This window comes from Camelina sativa, chromosome 5, assembly GCF_000633955.1.
Source record: "Camelina sativa cultivar DH55 chromosome 5, Cs, whole genome shotgun sequence".
Lineage (NCBI taxonomy): Eukaryota > Viridiplantae > Streptophyta > Magnoliopsida > Brassicales > Brassicaceae > Camelina > Camelina sativa.
Genome location: NC_025689.1, coordinates 5,514,985 through 5,531,561, shown reverse-complemented (window position 1 = coordinate 5,531,561; position 16,577 = coordinate 5,514,985). Strand labels below are relative to the sequence as shown.

The 16,577-nt window shown below is 38.2% G+C and overlaps 7 protein-coding genes across 8 annotated transcripts in view; 1 reads left to right on the top strand and 6 right to left on the bottom strand.

Annotated features, from left to right (window-relative positions):
* Positions 1 to 2,065, bottom strand: part of LOC104785663 (N-alpha-acetyltransferase MAK3-like) — a 3,197-nt gene extending 1,132 nt beyond the window's left edge. Inside the window, exons 1-5 of the mRNA XM_010510920.2 lie at positions 1,960 to 2,065; positions 1,459 to 1,678; positions 1,237 to 1,357; positions 1,000 to 1,055; positions 12 to 271 (exon numbers count right to left, since the gene is read on the bottom strand). Of these exons, the coding sequence (XP_010509222.1) occupies positions 65 to 271; positions 1,000 to 1,055; positions 1,237 to 1,357; positions 1,459 to 1,638 (564 nt within the window). The 5' untranslated portion in view covers positions 1,639 to 1,678; positions 1,960 to 2,065 and the 3' untranslated portion in view covers positions 12 to 64. The remainder of the gene's footprint in view (positions 1 to 11; positions 272 to 999; positions 1,056 to 1,236; positions 1,358 to 1,458; positions 1,679 to 1,959) is intronic.
* On the top strand, positions 2,204 to 2,950 carry LOC104785661 (30S ribosomal protein S31, chloroplastic-like). The gene is made up of 3 exons (XM_010510918.1): positions 2,204 to 2,429; positions 2,516 to 2,580; positions 2,677 to 2,950. Exons 1-3 carry the CDS (start codon positions 2,273 to 2,275, stop codon positions 2,809 to 2,811), a joined length of 357 nt encoding a protein of 118 aa, XP_010509220.1. The 5' UTR covers positions 2,204 to 2,272; the 3' UTR covers positions 2,812 to 2,950.
* On the bottom strand, positions 3,051 to 5,288 carry LOC104785660 (uncharacterized protein At4g19900-like). The gene is made up of 2 exons (XM_010510917.2): positions 5,139 to 5,288; positions 3,051 to 4,319 (listed from the first exon to the last, which is right to left on the bottom strand). The coding sequence occupies exons 1-2, from the start codon at positions 5,286 to 5,288 to the stop codon at positions 3,252 to 3,254; spliced, it is 1,218 nt and encodes a 405-aa protein (XP_010509219.1). The 3' UTR covers positions 3,051 to 3,251.
* LOC104788923 (lactosylceramide 4-alpha-galactosyltransferase-like) lies at positions 7,637 to 9,615 on the bottom strand. Its single transcript, XM_019245501.1, has 2 exons — positions 9,294 to 9,615; positions 7,637 to 8,666 (listed from the first exon to the last, which is right to left on the bottom strand). Exons 1-2 carry the CDS (start codon positions 9,510 to 9,512, stop codon positions 7,653 to 7,655), a joined length of 1,233 nt encoding a protein of 410 aa, XP_019101046.1. The 5' UTR covers positions 9,513 to 9,615; the 3' UTR covers positions 7,637 to 7,652.
* LOC104785659 (uncharacterized protein At4g19900-like) lies at positions 10,301 to 11,669 on the bottom strand. Its single transcript, XM_010510916.2, has one exon. It carries the CDS (start codon positions 11,624 to 11,626, stop codon positions 10,412 to 10,414), a length of 1,215 nt encoding a protein of 404 aa, XP_010509218.1. The 5' UTR covers positions 11,627 to 11,669; the 3' UTR covers positions 10,301 to 10,411.
* LOC104785658 lies at positions 12,900 to 15,122 on the bottom strand. 2 transcript variants are annotated; one of them, XM_010510915.2, is made up of 6 exons: positions 15,007 to 15,122; positions 14,773 to 14,890; positions 14,476 to 14,602; positions 14,156 to 14,252; positions 13,398 to 13,946; positions 12,900 to 13,294 (listed from the first exon to the last, which is right to left on the bottom strand). In XM_010510915.2, exons 2-6 carry the CDS (start codon positions 14,870 to 14,872, stop codon positions 13,208 to 13,210), a joined length of 960 nt encoding a protein of 319 aa, XP_010509217.1. In that variant the 5' UTR covers positions 14,873 to 14,890; positions 15,007 to 15,122; the 3' UTR covers positions 12,900 to 13,207. The 2 variants fall into 2 exon arrangements, with proteins under 2 accessions (XP_010509217.1, XP_010509216.1); XM_010510914.2 differs by having other exon boundaries at positions 12,901 to 13,294; positions 14,773 to 15,122.
* Positions 15,454 to 16,577, bottom strand: part of LOC104785657 (vacuolar cation/proton exchanger 1) — a gene marked incomplete in the record, with an annotated part of 3,625 nt that continues 2,501 nt past the window's right edge. Inside the window, 4 exon segments of the mRNA XM_019245713.1 lie at positions 15,454 to 15,829; positions 15,922 to 16,012; positions 16,106 to 16,276; positions 16,375 to 16,491. Coding sequence (XP_019101258.1) covers positions 15,747 to 15,829; positions 15,922 to 16,012; positions 16,106 to 16,276; positions 16,375 to 16,491 — 462 coding nt within the window.

The following is a 16,577-nucleotide window of genomic DNA, read 5'->3' as shown; positions in this document are numbered from 1 at the left end:
GGAAGTGACTGGTTCATCCAGTAAAATTCTCTTACTCTTGTTGGGTTTGATCTTGAGCAGCTATTTAAGGTACACGAGGCGTAGGGAACACGATCGGGGTATGAGCTTGAGGAGGTATTTGAGGTACACGAGGCTTAGGGAACAAGAGCTTCAGGCGAAAAGCATCCATCCCATTTAAGTAATAGTGGTATAGCCGTTTGGCTCTTATGAACCCAAGGCGCCCATATAGTGCCAATGCTCCTTTGTTACTCACTTCTGCCTCCAGAGTTACCTTCAATCATATACATCTTGTAATCAGACTTTACTACTCAAATCACAAAACCATACTTTCATGTTGTAATTAGACTTGATTATGAGGAATTTGAAGAGCAAATACAACTCAGGAGGTTTTATTTGCAATCTATTTACTACTGAAATTATAGTTAAGAGATCACAGAATACGAAATTAGTAAGTTGGAGACAGGGATTTCTTATTTCAAATTACCATCAGTTACATACCAATGCCTATGACTATAACTCTATAAGGAGTCATGGACTACATACAAAATCTATATAACATATACTAGGTGAGAGACTGGGATTTGTGATTTCCAACTACAAACATTTGTAACATAACACAATACCAAGGGGTCTAAACGAGTATCAAATGGTTCTAACTTCCAACTCTTAGGAATATGATAAACTACTACTCTTATAGGTGGAACCAAACTTCCACACAGTGATCTACGAGCTTTTTATAGCTATACAATTAAACGCAATAAGACCACTCTTGTAATGATCAATGCAACTGTATCAACTCAGCTCTGAAATTCTATGCTAGTATGATAAAAAGGAGGCAATGTTTGAGGACATGTAATGTAATCTTATCAAAGAAAACGGCTCCTGATGCCTTATCTACAATTATACTATCGGTTAAGGAAATCACTCTATGACCACAAAATATCTAAGTTCTCAAATGATTAGAATAAAGAGAGAAGTAAAAATGCAAGAGAAACATACCTCTTCACAGCCTGATTCCATCATTGCTTTAATTGATCTTGTGACAAGCTCTGAGGCTGTAAAACACAATGAAAAGTTAGCACACAAAAATATCCAAACTTAAAAGAGAGGTATGGCTTTGTAGTGGATCAAACACTATCAGCAATCATCACAAAACACTATCAGCTATCATTCACTACTCCCACAATCAATCTGATTCCGTAAGAAGTTAGAGAGGAGTAGCTCAAATATTATTACCTATGCCTCGGCCACGATATGGTTTAATCACGACCAACATAGCGATGTACCCTCTGAAAGTCTGTCGATGATCTCCCATCTTACAAACTACGGTTCCTATGCATTTATCTTTGTGAAAGGCCTTTTTTAGAAAAGAAACGAAAGCTACTCATAATCATAATCCACTAAAACACAAAACTTATGATAGGAAACCATAAGGCAGAGTATCAAAAAAAAAAATACCAGGAAGCAGAGCTGCGGCCAGAGGTAGACGAAGTAGCGGTAAGTAAAGATGGAGTAAGGTTCACTAAGTTCTTGGTCAACAAGAGACATAATCAATGGCAGATGATGCTCACCAGCGTAACTCATGTACTCAATCTCATCCTCATCAAATTCTTCTTTATCTTCCATCCCTTTCTCCATTGAAACAAGTGATAGAGATCTTGAATCGTATGTATATATACTTACAAAGAGAAAGATTAAATTTTTACCAGTTTGCTCAATCAACAGCTGAAGCAGAGTCTATAACAACAGACTCTAGCAAATTAAACGACTTTGGCTAAAGTGGGCTAAAGAAAGATTTGATATTTCAGATAGAAGAGAGCTTATAGATGTTCTAGGACTATAACATCAATACTAAGGACAAAACAACACAGATCAAATACTAAGTAGCGAGAGAGATGAGGCAATCAAAACTGAAAAATTCAGATACCAATATCAATGGGATGATTAAATAATACTTACCAAGAGATTAAGCTTTGAGAAATTCGAAGATTCAAGTTAGGATTGGGTGATGATGTCTGATGAAGAAGAAGAAGAAGAAGCTCCGACGAGAAAGAGGAAGAAGAAGGTTGATGATGACACGTGACAAGCATGTGTAGGGTTTAGATAGATTTGGGCTTTATTTAAAAGCCCAATTAATTAAAATTTGAAGCCCAAATATGTAAAGATTAATTAAAAAGGCTATCCTAAAAATCATTTTAGTTTCAACTTCACTACCTTATCTTCTTTCTTCTTCGTCTTCCTTTGTAACACATTCGAAAACAGCAACACGGCGATGGCGTCGCTTATACTCGGAGCTCCTCCGCGAGTCACCGTCGCATTAACCTCTTCACGGTTATCATCTTCTCACTCAGAAACCTCCGGTGTCTCTCTCTCTTGCTTCACTCAGCAATTCTATCTCTCCGCTTCCTCATCCAGCTCAATTCCACTCGGTAATCTCTCTTTAACTCTCCCTCCCCAATGTCTCTCTCTCTCTCTCTTACCTCTCAATATATCGTTAATGGAGTGATTTTTTCAGTGTACTGTGGAAGAGGTGACCGCAAAACAGCTAAAGGAAAGCGCTTTAACCACTCTTTTGGGAATGTAAGTAATCCAAATCTCTCTTCTAAATTTCTGAATTTTACATTGCGAATTTCGAAAAGTTTGGATTTTGAGTTTTGGGTTTTATGATGTGAATAGGCGAGGCCACGAAACAAGAACAAAGGAAGAGGACCGGAGAGAGTACCGGTTCCACCAGCTCCGCCGAGGAAAGATAAGTTTGAGAACGATGAGAAGATCAAAATCGACATTGACGAGTCTCTCTTCTCTAATTAGAAGATATTTGAGATTCTCTTCACTTGTTTGTCTCTCTCTCACTGTAATTTTAATTTTGAGTTTTTAGTTCTGATGCTGCGACTCTCTTTTGTTGTTAAAAACATCTCTTCCTTCTATGAAAGCTTGTTTCTTCTCTGAATCAGTTTTTGTTCTGATTTGAGTCTTTTACAAAGAAAATATGAACACCAAAAAGCAAAAGAAAAACAAGAAGCGATGTTGTATCTGTTCAGAATGTATCAGAGTTTGTGATGTTTCCGTAGAACTGTGCAGTAAGTGTAGATGAGACTGTACATGACGCTTCCTTGAAAAAACTAGAAGCCTTGCATCTGTTTAGAAAGTAGGAGAATTTGTGATGTTTCTGTAGAACTGTGCAGTGAGTGGAGATGAGACTATATACATGACGCTTCCTTGAAAAAACTAGAAGCCTTGTATCTATCTGTTTAGACAGTATGTGAATTTGTGATGTTTCTGCAGACTGTGCAGTGAGTGGAGATAAGATTGTACATGACGCTTCCTTCTTCAATCTTTATCTTCCTTGTGACTTTGTTCCATAGATGAATCATGTAACTCCCTTTGCTCATGTCCTGTACCGTCTTCTCTACCCATTCTGCTTCTCTTGTGGTTGCAGGTTTCTTGAAAAGCTTTGGGATTTTGATCCAATTTACTGGATAGAATGCATCCGGGGGCAAGATTTTGAAGTTGTATCCAGGTTTGTTTCCTAGTCTCGTGATAACTCTAGAGACTAGGTAAGGGCTGTTGTGTCCCCATATGTTTCCGTCGAAAGTTGTGGAATATTCATGCAAAAATTCTCTCATAAGCGGATGGTAGATGCCAAAGACCATTACTGCATTGTTTAGTCTTGACCATGTCTTTCTTTTTGGATCGATACTCTGTGCTCCAATGGCGTTTCTTAGGCTTGTTATAACATTAAGGAAGATGATGTCTGTGTCTAGATAAACTCCTCCATATTTGTAGAGCACTGCGAGTCTTGTCAGGTTAGAGAGATTCATGAACAAGGGGATAGAACCAGGATCCATCTGGCCACTCAAAAGTCTTTTCAGCCAAGCTTCGGCAGGAGTGTTCTTGACGAGGAACGGGATATCAAAGGTTACAGCAATGAGGTTGAAACCTCGATCAATCAATGGTTTAAGGATGGTGTCTCCTCTGGGGGAGTCTAAGGAGTTGGACAAAATTGCCAAGCAGGCACCAGGATTGGTCGTGAAGAGAGTGTCAACAGCTAACATCTCTCTTGGTCCAAAGGATTTTGCAGGAGAAAGCCAAACCATAAAGAACTGAGCTGAGCAGTTGTTGTTGTACAACTCAAAAAGTCTAGAATGGAATCTCTTGCTCTTGCTAGTCGATTTCAGTATCTCCATATCAGGTAGCTTTCTTTTAAACCAGTCAATTCTCTCAATCTTGCTAGCTTTAGGAGGAGGTACCAAAGGATCTAGCTCTTCTGTTTCGTTACGGTCCGAGCTCTCCACAACTTTGACGTTACTACTAGTACTCTTGGTCATTGTCACGGAGTCATTGGTTCTGGAGAGAGGCATGTTTCTACTGGACCAGTCAATTGTCTCAATTTTGCCAGCTTTAGGAAGAGGTACCAAAGGATCTAACTCTTCTGTTTCGTTACGGTCCGAGCTGTCCACAACTTTGACGTTACTACTAGTACCCTTGGTCATGGTCACGGAGTCATTGGTTCTGGAGAGAGGCATGTGTCTACTGAACCAATCAATTCTCTCAATCTTGCCAGCTTTAGGGAGAGGTACCAAAGGATCTAACTCTTCTGTTTCGTTACGGTCGGAGCAGTCCACAGCTTTGACGATACTATTACTACTCATTGTCACGGGGTCATGATCATTGCTTCTAGAGAAAGGCTCGTTTCTTTTAAACCAGTCAATTCTCTCAATCTTGCCAGCTTTACGAGGAGGTATCAACGTATCTGACCCTTCCTTCTCGTTACGGTCCGAGCAGTCCACAACTTTGACGATACTAGTAATACGCATGGTTCTGGAGGGGTCATTGGTTCTGGAGGGACGCACGTTTCTTCGGAACCAGTTAATAATTCTCGCAACCTTGCCATCTTTACGAGGAGGTACCAGCGGATCTAACTCGTCTGTTTCGTTAGGGTCTGAGTCCACAACTTTGACGTTACTAGTACTACGAATGGTCATGGGGTCGCTGGTTCTTGAGAGAGGCATGTTTCTTCTGAACCTGTCAATATTCACAAACTTGGCAGCTTCGCTTGGATGTACCAGCGGATCTAAGTCTTTCTTTTCGTTATGGTATGAGTCCACAACTTTGACGATACGAGTACTAGCCATGGCCACGGGGTCATCGGTTCTGGAGAGCGGTAGGTTTCGTTTGAACGGTGAGTTGTTTTCAGGAACAACAGACTTTGGAGATTCAATGAAGAGAAGATACAACACGAGAACATAAATCGCATAGATCGCGAATAAGGGTTTCCTTGCTTGCATCTTTGATCCTATTTTGTGAAACAAAAAAGAAAGCTCTTGCTAGGGTATCCTTGTTTCAGAATATAAGATCGTAGACAGAACAAGACTTGAGGTAATCCATATATATCAAGTCATGTCGGTTTAGGACTCCTATACAACCGACGAATCCTTCCCTAAATGGAATGGGAAGTCGCAAGTAATTCTCTTTGCAAGGAACTGCGATATCAACAATATTTTGATATTTTGTGGATACCTTAATCCAATAATGGATAATTGTTTCCTTTTTTATTATTCTTAAATCATACTATTATCGTATTGGATATATAAACAAACCTGACTTTATAAAAACCAAAAGACAAAAGAGACTATATATTAAAATTTATATATACAAGTGAACTTCGTTCGGTTTTCCCCCAAAAAAGAACTGCCTTGACTTAATGACTCTGTTCGCTTTGTATAAAGTTGTAATGACTCTGTTCAACTAAGTGTTTACTTTGAGATGACAACGATGGAGGTGGAAAAGAACTGCCTTGACTTAATGACTCTGTTCAACTAAGTGTTTACTTTGAGATGACAACGATGGAGGTGGAAAAGAAGGATGATTCTTTTTCACAATGTTTGAATTTTAACTTTATAGATCATTTATAGATACCAGTCCTAATTATAAAATCAGATCATTGCTCCCAATATCTAAAGTTGATGTGGTTCCATATGCAAGATAAACAAAGCGTTAAGTGGTGGGCAACAGTTCGCGCAGGATCACACAAGAGATTTGGAGCAAATCGCTAGGTGCCAAATTCTTTGTTTGCTTCCTCCCTACCTTAATAACTGTAATAGATATATACCTAATTTGACCAAGTAACCACTCTGTAGCAATAGCTGATTCTTGCCAAATTGTTTTCTTGATACTATCAATAGGTTTTTGTTATTAGACCACGCTATACATAGAATGATAGAAGGTAGAATGTGGTTTATGGAGAAGGAAGAATGCTCACCTGAGCTGTAAGCGACTGAACACCGAATTCTTGACCGAAATGGTGGAGAGACACCGCAAGACTCGCGCAGTCGCGCTACTGTTACCGACGAGGTGAAATCGTTATCCTCTAAATCTTAAAAATTAAATATCCGACTCTACGGAATATTACAAACAACAGAGTTCAGGTAGTGGATGCTTTCATGGCCGTGAGACCTCACCCAGAGAAACAGAGAAAAAGGGAACTTTGCTTGAAACCCAAGTTATAATTTATAATAATATTTTCCCCCTCAGTAAGTTAATAGTTATGTTCCTTTTTTTTTTTTTTTTCTTATTCATATTATATTTGTAAACTATTCTCAATTTTTTTTAATAAGAATTTATTATTTTGGTAAAATCTGTATTGTTTGTTACCTAACATGGCTTTAATTGGTGATCACTGATCCCTTTCGAGAAAAGTAATAAGAATTTCTCCAAATTCATTCTTATGTTTCTAAGGTATCTACCACAAAAGCTGAAATAATAATATAGACATCAAGACAAAGGGGGTTTTGTGTGGAGCTTGTTGTACGTGTGTCGCAAGGCAGTTAAGTTTATGTATGAAAACAATACAGTGGCCTGAAATTATAATATCTATAACACGTCCCTTTCCGATCTTAATTTTTCTGGTGATCTTGTTCCATAGATTCAGTTCATAGCCTTCTCTGTTCAGCTTGACCAGACCGTTTTTGAGTAATGTGAAGTCATTTGCTGCTCCTTGGCGTCTGAATTAGTCTTGGAATGTCTAACCAAATTGAATGGATAGAACTCATTGAAACTGACCAATCGTTTCTCGTGATCTCTGCGCTACTCTGGTTACCAAGTAAGGTCCATTGTGTCCCCATTTGTTCCCATCAAAAGGGGAAGCAAACTCCTCACTGTATACAAGTGGGTGATCTTTCTCGAAGATCAGAACCGCGTTGTTCAACCTTGTCAGATTCTTTGAATCTCCTTCCACCTCTGTTTGTGCTGCAATCGAATTCATCTGTAAAACGAATTGATCTAGCTACCATTGTCAACCATAAAATCGAAACTTATATAATGTGTATTATTCAACACAAAACCCAAATATGAACACCAGATCAGTTTTTTTTTTTCTTCTGATTCGAGTCTTTTACAGAAGAAAAAGAAAAAAAAGAAGCAAATATGAACACCAAAAAGCAAAAGAAAAAACAAGAAGCGTTGTTTATAGAGGAAGTATCAAGAGTTTCTGTAAACTGTGCAGTGAGTGTAGATGAGACTGTACATGACGCTTCCTTTGCATCTGTTCAGAAAGTAGGAGAGTTTGTGATGTTTCTGTAGACTGTGCAGTGAGTACGTAGATGAGACTGTACATGAAGCTTCCTTGAAAAAACTAGAAGCCTTGTATCTGTTTAGACAGTATGAGAATTTGTGATGTTTCTGCAGACTGTGCAGTGAGTAGAGATGAGATTGTACATGACGCTTCCTTCTTCAATCTTTATCTTCCGTGTGACTTTGTTCCATAGATGAATCATGTAACTCCCTTTGCTCATGTCCTGTAGCGTCTTCTCTACCCATTGTGCTTCTCTTGTGGTTGCAGGTTTCTTGAAAAGCTTTGGGATTTTGATCCAATTAACTGGATAGAAAGCATTCGGTGGTAAGATTGTGACGTTGTATCCAGGTTTGTTTCCTAGTCTCGTGATAACTCTAGAGACAAGGTAAGGGCTGTTGTGTCCCCATATGTTTCCGTCGAAAGTTGTGGAGTACTCGTGTAAGAATTCTCGCATAAGCGGATGGTAGATGTCAAAGACCATCACTGCGTTGTTAAGTCTTGACCATGTCTTCGTTTTCGGATCAATACTCTGTGCTCCAATGGCGTTTCTTAGTCTTGTTATGTCATTAAGGAAGATGATGTCAGTGTCAAGATAGACTCCTCCATATTTGTAGAGCACCGCGAGTCTTGTCAGGTCAGAGAGATTCATGAACAAGGGGATAGAACCAGGATCCATGCGGCCACTCTTTAGTCTCTTCAGCCAAGCTTCAGCAGGAGTGTTCTTGACGAGGAACGGGATATCAAAGGTTACAGCAATGAGGTTGAAACCTCGATCAAGCAATGGTTTAAGGATGGTGTCTCCTCTGCAGGAGTCTAAGGAGTTGGACAAAATCGCCAAGCAGGCACCAGGATTGGTGGTGAAGAGAGTGTCAACAGCTAACATCTCCCTAGGTCCGAAGGATTTTGCAGGAGAAAGCCAAACCATAAAGAACTGAGCAGAACAGTTGTTGTTGTTGTACAACTCAAAAACTCTTGAATGGAATCTCTTACTCTTGCTAGTCGATTTCAGTATCTCCATATCAGGTAGCTTTCTTCTAAACCAGTCAATTCTCTCAATCTTGCTAGCTTTACGAGGAGGTACCAAAGGATCTAACTCTTCTGTTTCGTTACGGTCCGAGCAGTTCACAACTTTGACGATACTACTAGTAGTACTCTTGGTCATGTTCACGGAGTCATTGGTTCTAGAGAGAGGCATGTTTCTACTGAACCAGTCAATGCTCTCAATCTTGCCAGCTTTAGGGAGAGGTACCAACGGATCGAACTCCTCTGTTTCGTTACAGTCGGAGGAATCCACAGCTTTGATGATACTAGTACTACTCATGGTCCCGGGGTCATGATCATTGCTTCTGGAGAGAGGCATGTTTCTTCTGAACCAGTCAATGCTCTCAATCTTGCCAGCTTTAGGAAGAGGTACCAACGGATCTAACTCGTCTGTTTCGTTACAGTCGGAGCATTCCACAACTTTGACGATACGCATGGTCACGGGGTCATTGGTTCTGGAGGGAAGCACGTTTCTTCGGAACCAGTCAATAATTCTCTCAACCTTGCCATCTTTACGAGGAGGTACCAACGGATCTAACTCCTCTGTGTCGTTAGGGCCTGAGTCAAAAACTTTGACGGTACTAGTACTACGCATGGTCATGGGGTTGGTTCTGGAGAGAGGCATGTTTCTTGTGAACCAGTCAATATTCACAAACTTGGCAGCTTTGCTTGGAGGTACCAGCGGATCTAGGTCTTTCTTTCCGTCATGGTCTGAGTCCACAACTTTGACGATACGAGTACTCATGGCCACGGGGTCATCAGTTCTGGAGAGAGGTAAGTTTCGTTTGAACGGTGAGTTGTTGTCAGGAACAACAGACTTTGGAGATTCAATGAAGAGAAGATATAACACGAGAACAGCAATCGCATAGATCGCGAATAAGGGTTTCCTTGCTTGCATCTTTGATCCTATCTTGTGAAACAAAAAAAAGCTCTTGCTAGGGTATCCTTGTTTCAGAATATAAGATCGTAGACAGAACAAGACTAGAGGTAATCCATATATATCAAAGTTGTGTCGGTTTAAGAACTCCTTAATGGAAATGGATTGCGTTATGGTTGCAAGGAACTACGATATCAGCCAATCCTTTTGTTTTTGGAAATACCTTAATCTAATAATTGATAATTCTTTCGTTTTAAATTTTTCCTAAGATAATCTTCTATAGTTCTATATATATTAAAAATAATGCAACAATAGGAAAAATGTATTTCCCTTTTCTTAAATCATACCGTATTTTTGATTGGATAATCTTTCTTAAAATTAATAACGCAACCTGAATTTATAAAAAACCCAAAAACAACCTTGAACGCCACGCTTTCTCATTCTCTCTACCTTGACTCTGTTCGCTATGTCTCATTGTATTGACTCTGTTTCACCTAAGTGTTTACTTTGAGATGAAAAAAAAACGTCGACAACGATGAAGTGTTTACTCTGTTCAACCTATATGTTTCTAACATGGATTCAATTGGTGATCCATTTGGGCAAATATATTAGAATTTCTACAAATTCATCGCTACATTTCTAAGTTCTAACAACATTCAACTACCACATAAGCTGCTAAAATATAATATAGATATCAAGACAAGAGGAGGGATCTTGGTGTGGAGCTTTTGATACTTGAGTCGCAAGGCAGTTAAGTTTATAGATCAAAATATCAGGTAACAGAAAAATAATCGTCTTCTGTATTTGATTAATAAGTGAAAAAAGTGTTTACCATTTAGGCTTTGAATACAATCTTATACAAACCTAGAAAATCAAGATTAGGGTAAAAAACATAAAACACCTATTTGTTTGATTTCCTGTTATCTCTGTATTCCTCTGCAAACAACACAGTGGTCTGAAATTATAATCTCTATAACACTTCCCTTTCCGATCTTAATTTTTCTGGTGATCTTGTTCCATAGATGCAGTCCATAGCTATATCTGTTCAGCTTGGCCAGATCGGCTTTGAGTATTGTTGAGTCATTGCTGCTCCTTGGCGTCTGAAATAGTCTTGGAATATCTAACCAATTGAATGGATAGAATACTACTGGTGGCAGTACTGTGAAACTGTCCCCGATCGTTTCTCGAGCTCTCTGCGCTACTCTGGTTACCAAGTAAGGACCATTGTGTCCCCATTTGTTCCCATCAAACGTCGAAGCAAACTCCTCTATGAAACTGTAAACAAGAGGGTGCTCTTTCTCGAAGATCAGAACCGCGTTGTTCAACCTTGTCCAGTTCTTTGAGTCTCCTTCCACCACAGTTTGTGCTCCAATCGAATTCTTCAACCCTTTAAAGCTTCTTGTGACGACGAAGTCGGTATCTAGATACACACCTCCGTACTTGTAAAGAATCGCTAGCCTCGCGAGGTTTGAAAGATTCTGGTGTAACGGTATCCTTCCAGGATCTCTTCTGCAGCTTTTCATTTCTTGAAACCATGTTTTGGCTGGTGTGTTCTCAAGCAGCAACGACATGTCTGGTGTGATTGCAAAAACCTTGTAACCCCGATCAAGCAGCGGTTTTAGGATGGTATCTCCTTTAAGAGTATCCATGGATCCTGATACAATCATCAAGCATCCTTGAGGATGAGCTTTAAAGACGCTTTCCACAGCCAAAACTTCTCTTTTCCCAAAATACTCTGCTGGTGAAAACCATGTCATGAAGAATCTAACCTCACATTTGTCGTCGAGAGACTCAAGAACCCTTTGATGAAACTGCTCTGAAATGTTAGTTGACCTAAAAACCTCGAATTCTGTTAGATGTGATCGAAGCCAAGCCATTCTATCTCTGCTTGTAGTGTTCTTTGGAGGAGCCAATGGCTTTCTCTCCATTCTGTTTATTTGTATTACCTCAGAAGTTGGTGAAGACCAGAAGAGAGTTGATTCTAGAGACATGTTTGAGAGGATTGTTCCCACAACAACGAGCAGCATTATGACCGCGAAAATGGCGGTAGAGAATACCGGAGAATTTGTGTGCCTGTATTGCCGGACATCAAGTATCTCTGAGAGACTCTTCTTGTTAGTATTATCCTTCTCCATAGTTTTCAGAATGTGTGGAACAGAGAGAGGGGAAAGTCAAAAATCTCACATGGAGTCTTTGAAGCTAATGCATATAATTAGAAAGGTATATAATAACCTCCTCAATTATATTTTCATTATTTCTTGTAGACTAATGTGATTTAGTCTAGGTAGTTGGATTATATTAGATGTAGATTAATGGGGTTTGGTCTATGTAGTTGAATTAATTTAATAGAGGAATTTTTTTCTTTTTTCTAAACATATATATTGGTACAAGATACATTCTCTTATATAGAGATGAATTTCCTAAACTAAATCAGGATACATGTAAACTATATATATTTATACATTCGTGAATATACTAAACTTCCTAAACCAATATTAACATTTATCTAATATCTTTTAGAATAATATCTTCATGATTTCTATTTTTGGATTTATCATCTCGACCGTCGATCTCTAGTTCTCCATCTCCCAGTAATAAACATAGTTGAAATGTTGAGGTACAGTAGAATGAAAGAGCGCATGATGAACTCATCTTCTCCATTTTCTTGGTATTGTTTTGGGATTAGGATATTTTAAGGTTCTTCATGTTTTATTGGCTTTAAACAAAACTGTTAAACTATAGGTCAACCTTACGTGGGAGTTTGGTTGTCATATAGATTACATATGATTGTGGAATATGCTGAAGATGTGCATACCACTAACTTCTAAGAGTGCCATGCTTTTTGTTGCTGTTCCTGTGGATGATTTAGGACTAGAATTTTTTAAAAAATATTATACTTATAATGTTTCTTGTAGTGAAGGTTTTGAGGGGTTTTTTTTTTTTTTTTTTTTTTTTTTTAAGTGCCATGGTTTCTATAGTTATATCATGGTTCACTATGATAACTTTTAACTGCAGTTTTTTTTTCTTATTACACAAATGTTATTTTTTCATTTACTATTGTTGTAAAATTTTAAATAAGCCATTGGAACTTATAAAAAGAAAAGTTATTATGATTAATTAATTTGCCAAACTATAATGATTGTAATTGATCAGTTTTGCCAAACTCTTTAATGGTTGAGTTGATTTTTTTGTTGTTGTTGCCAACCCTTTAATGATTCTAATCGATTGATGTTGAAAACATGTAGACATTATACGTGCAACATATGTGTTTTTCCCCCTTGTGAGAACACACGGATCGGTATACAATCATGAATGGTTTTGAGTTTTGGCGTAATTATTTCTCTTCTTTGAAAACTCAAAACACAATCTCCATGTTTAGTTGGTCCAAAAAAACAACTCCATCACTACTGTTGTAACAAAATAGTCTAAACTGTATACGGACGTTTTGAAGAATATATCTTTCTCTTGATTCTCAAAGACTCGGCTAGGTTCCAACTTGTACCAGTCGATGTCTAATGATATGAGAGATACAACTTGTACTAGTCGATGTCTAATGAGAGATACTTCATACATATAACCAACAAATGGTTGCTAGGAAACAATTCTCTAATGAAACAAGTTCGAAATAATACTATGTAGCGTCTAGTTTATATATAATAGGTAGCTAAAATATAAGGTAATTTCCATAAGAGTTCATCACCAAAGCTGAGGATATATCACGATGACTCGTTTTTGTCCATCAAATTTGTTGGGGTATTGATTGTTACCCTCAGATTCTTCGAAACACTACTACGCCTTATGTTCTGCAAAACGAAATTTAACATTACTGTTAGAAGTTTAAGAAGAAAAGGCTTGTAAGTTTCATTTACTAAGTATCTTAATTGTTAAAGGAATGAGGATGTGTACCATGTGCCTCAAGGCCATGTCAAGGGAGGACCTAGAGAGATTTCTCCCAAAACCCAAGCTCGTTTTATCGTCGTATTTTGGAGGTGGCAGTTTCCTCATGTTCACAACTCTTTCCACCATTTGAGTCCCCATCAACACAGGATTCACATCATTACTAATCTTGCACCGTCCTGTCGACCTGTCACCTGAGCTATACACTCTGCTTCTTGAGGCTGAGACAGGTCTAGTACGTGTCTCAGGGATTGTTGGAGTTTTAGATTTAGCACTAGAAACCGACTTCCCCACAGAAGATGAACGGGTATAGGCAGATGCTCTTGGATTGGACTTGATTGTAGGGGTTCTAGTGTCTGGATTTGAACTCTGAGCAGACTTGGTTAGTCTAGTGGAAGGTAATGTAGTTCGTGAAGTGGGTGTGGCTTGTCTTGACGTTTTACTGCTTGGTTTTACTTTTTCAGCGGTGTTGCTGACTTGTTTGCTTAAAGTAGTTCTTGGGATTGTCTTGGAAGCCTTGGCGCTCCGTGTCACAGGTTCTTGCGGAATGTTTTCAACCTTAAAAACAAAAGCTTAACATGAATAAACTTGCGAGTGTTGGAAACATGGACCACAATACCACAATAGAGTGAACATAGTACTTAGGACTAGGACAGACTTAACAAAAAAAAAACCTTGAAAACTAGGGACACATATCAATCTTTAATGTACTCTAAAAGACAACAAAGATGGGCTAAAAGACAACAATCATATCAATCGGTTCTCACCCGTGGTTTCAGAGCAGTACTGGACCTAGCTTTAGTCTCTTTGAGTTTAACCATTAAGTTCTCTTGCCCTCCTAGCGTCTCAGGAGCCGCAAGTAACCTGGAATCAGATCATCTATAGATGAATATCTCAACAAACAAAAAAAGGGGAGTAGCTCTGCTCTATTCAAACATTCTATCTAATAACCAAATGATTCTTGAAAAAACTCAAGAGTTGGAATTAAATTAGAAGCAAGCTTATGTTCAGAATCTAATCAAACAACTTAACACTTCAAAGATCAAACACATTAAGAGAAACACATTGGAGCAAACTCGAGAAGTACCATTCGTAATCAGATTTGTCACTCTCAGAGTCCAAAAACTTTTCAACAGCGCTCCTACGCGGCTGAACACAGCTCGTTTCCAAGAGCTCTAAACTCTTTGTGCTACTCTTGTCAACACTGTTTGCTCCTGTACAAATCAAACACCAAAATTAACAACATAAAAAATCACTAAACAACTCTTAATTAGTTACTCAAAACTGAATCCAAAATTTCATACTTCACTTCTTAGATTTAGGTTCCATGAGCTCAGATTCGAAGAAATCAAAGTCAAAATTAGAAGATCCGAAAATAACTAACCAGATTCTGGAACAGAGGAAACGATTTGAAGCTTTCTTCGCATCTCCAGAAACAAAGAAAGATCTTCATCTCCATCACGATCCACCAACACATTCTCCATTTGTCCCAAAAACCTCTTCTTCACACTCAGAACAAGAATAACTTTTAGCTGATCACCGGAGATCGTATCACCAAATAAAAAGAAGGTTAAAGATGCAGACGAAGAAGAATGATAATGGCGAGGAAGAAACTAACAGAGATTGGATTCAGTCGCGTATTCACGAAACTGCCACTGATTCAGTTCAGGTGTGCTTGTTTTTAATTTTTTTTTGTTTTCAGGAGAGAGATGGTGGAGCGTCGGAGGAAGCTATACAAGTAGAAGAGGAGATGGTGGGGGTATAGATGTAAATGACGTAGGACCCTAAAGACTGAAACTTAAGATCTGAACCGTTGGATTCACAACGGCGATTGACTGATCGGACGTTTGATATTTGAATTATCTGACCAATGAAAGCTGCCTCGTAGACCGTGTGAAATTCAAAAAACTAACTCCTCAGTTCATTTATTTTTCTACGCGGCCCATTAGTTAACTGTTTGGGTTTTTAACAAAAGCCCACACAATTTCTGATTTTTACCGGTTTAGATAAAATTGGAGGTTGATCGGTCAGTCAGATGCTTAGAAAAATTTATTGATGATCATATAAAAAAAAACATTAACATATGAATAGAGAGATAGAGAGACAAAAGGCATTCATAGACAAAACCCATAAGAGGAATTTGAGAAACTTATCAACAAGACTCATCTTCATCAAGACACCCAAAATCGAAAAACATGAAATAATAAACACTGAATCTCAGGAATCTCTCTGACAAATCTTTCATATTTATAAAATGAATCAAGAAAATTTGGGGTTTTTTTTTTGTTTGTTTTCGATTCTCCATTGTCTCTGGTTTTTGGAAATTTTGTTTTCAAAAACATTGGTACTTGTCTTCATTTAAGATGAAAAAACTCCTCCCCCTGTTGCAGTGACAACATTGTTCATTTGTTGAAGTCCCATGTTTAAACCATTTGGTTGTTCTGAAAATATACAATTATCACAATGTTAGTGTTATGCAACTATTATTGATAATTGTTATATAACATGTATAGAAAATGTGTAATTAACTCACTCTGAGGAAGTTTGTCGACGAAGAAACATATGGCAATAATGAAATAGCAAAGCAATAGGACCAGTCCCTTCATGTAGTGTGAAGTCCCGTCCTAAAGAACCACAAAAACATAACAAACAAATATTTAGATCATCTATTGATTGGTCTAATAGATTAATAAGGTATTAACTAAGAAATGCTTAACCTGTAATGTGAAGGCTGTGATGATGATGGAAAGAGCAAGAGAACCGGTTTCGAGTAGATTGAAGTTGAGATCCATGTTAATTCCTATAATCCACGACACGATAATGGTCAAGGGGACGACGAATAAGCCAATCTGTGTCGCAGATCCTAATGCAACTCCCAGTGATATGTCCTGTAAAAATTTATTTGCATTTGACATAAGTTTATGCATTGTAATTAATCTACGAGTTTTACATATAAAGGGTAATGTGAAGACAATGAAACACTCACGAGCTTGTTCTTAAAAGCGAAAATGATGGCTCCAGCGTGTTCAGCCGCATTTCCAACAATGGGAAGCAATATGATGCTTATGAAACTTACTGATAGGTTCCATGTTTCCGATGCGGTCTGAACCAAAGATAACGTACTGTTACATTAACATGTGTTTTCAACTCAAAATCAATCAGATGCATAACAAAAAAAAAAAAAAAAAA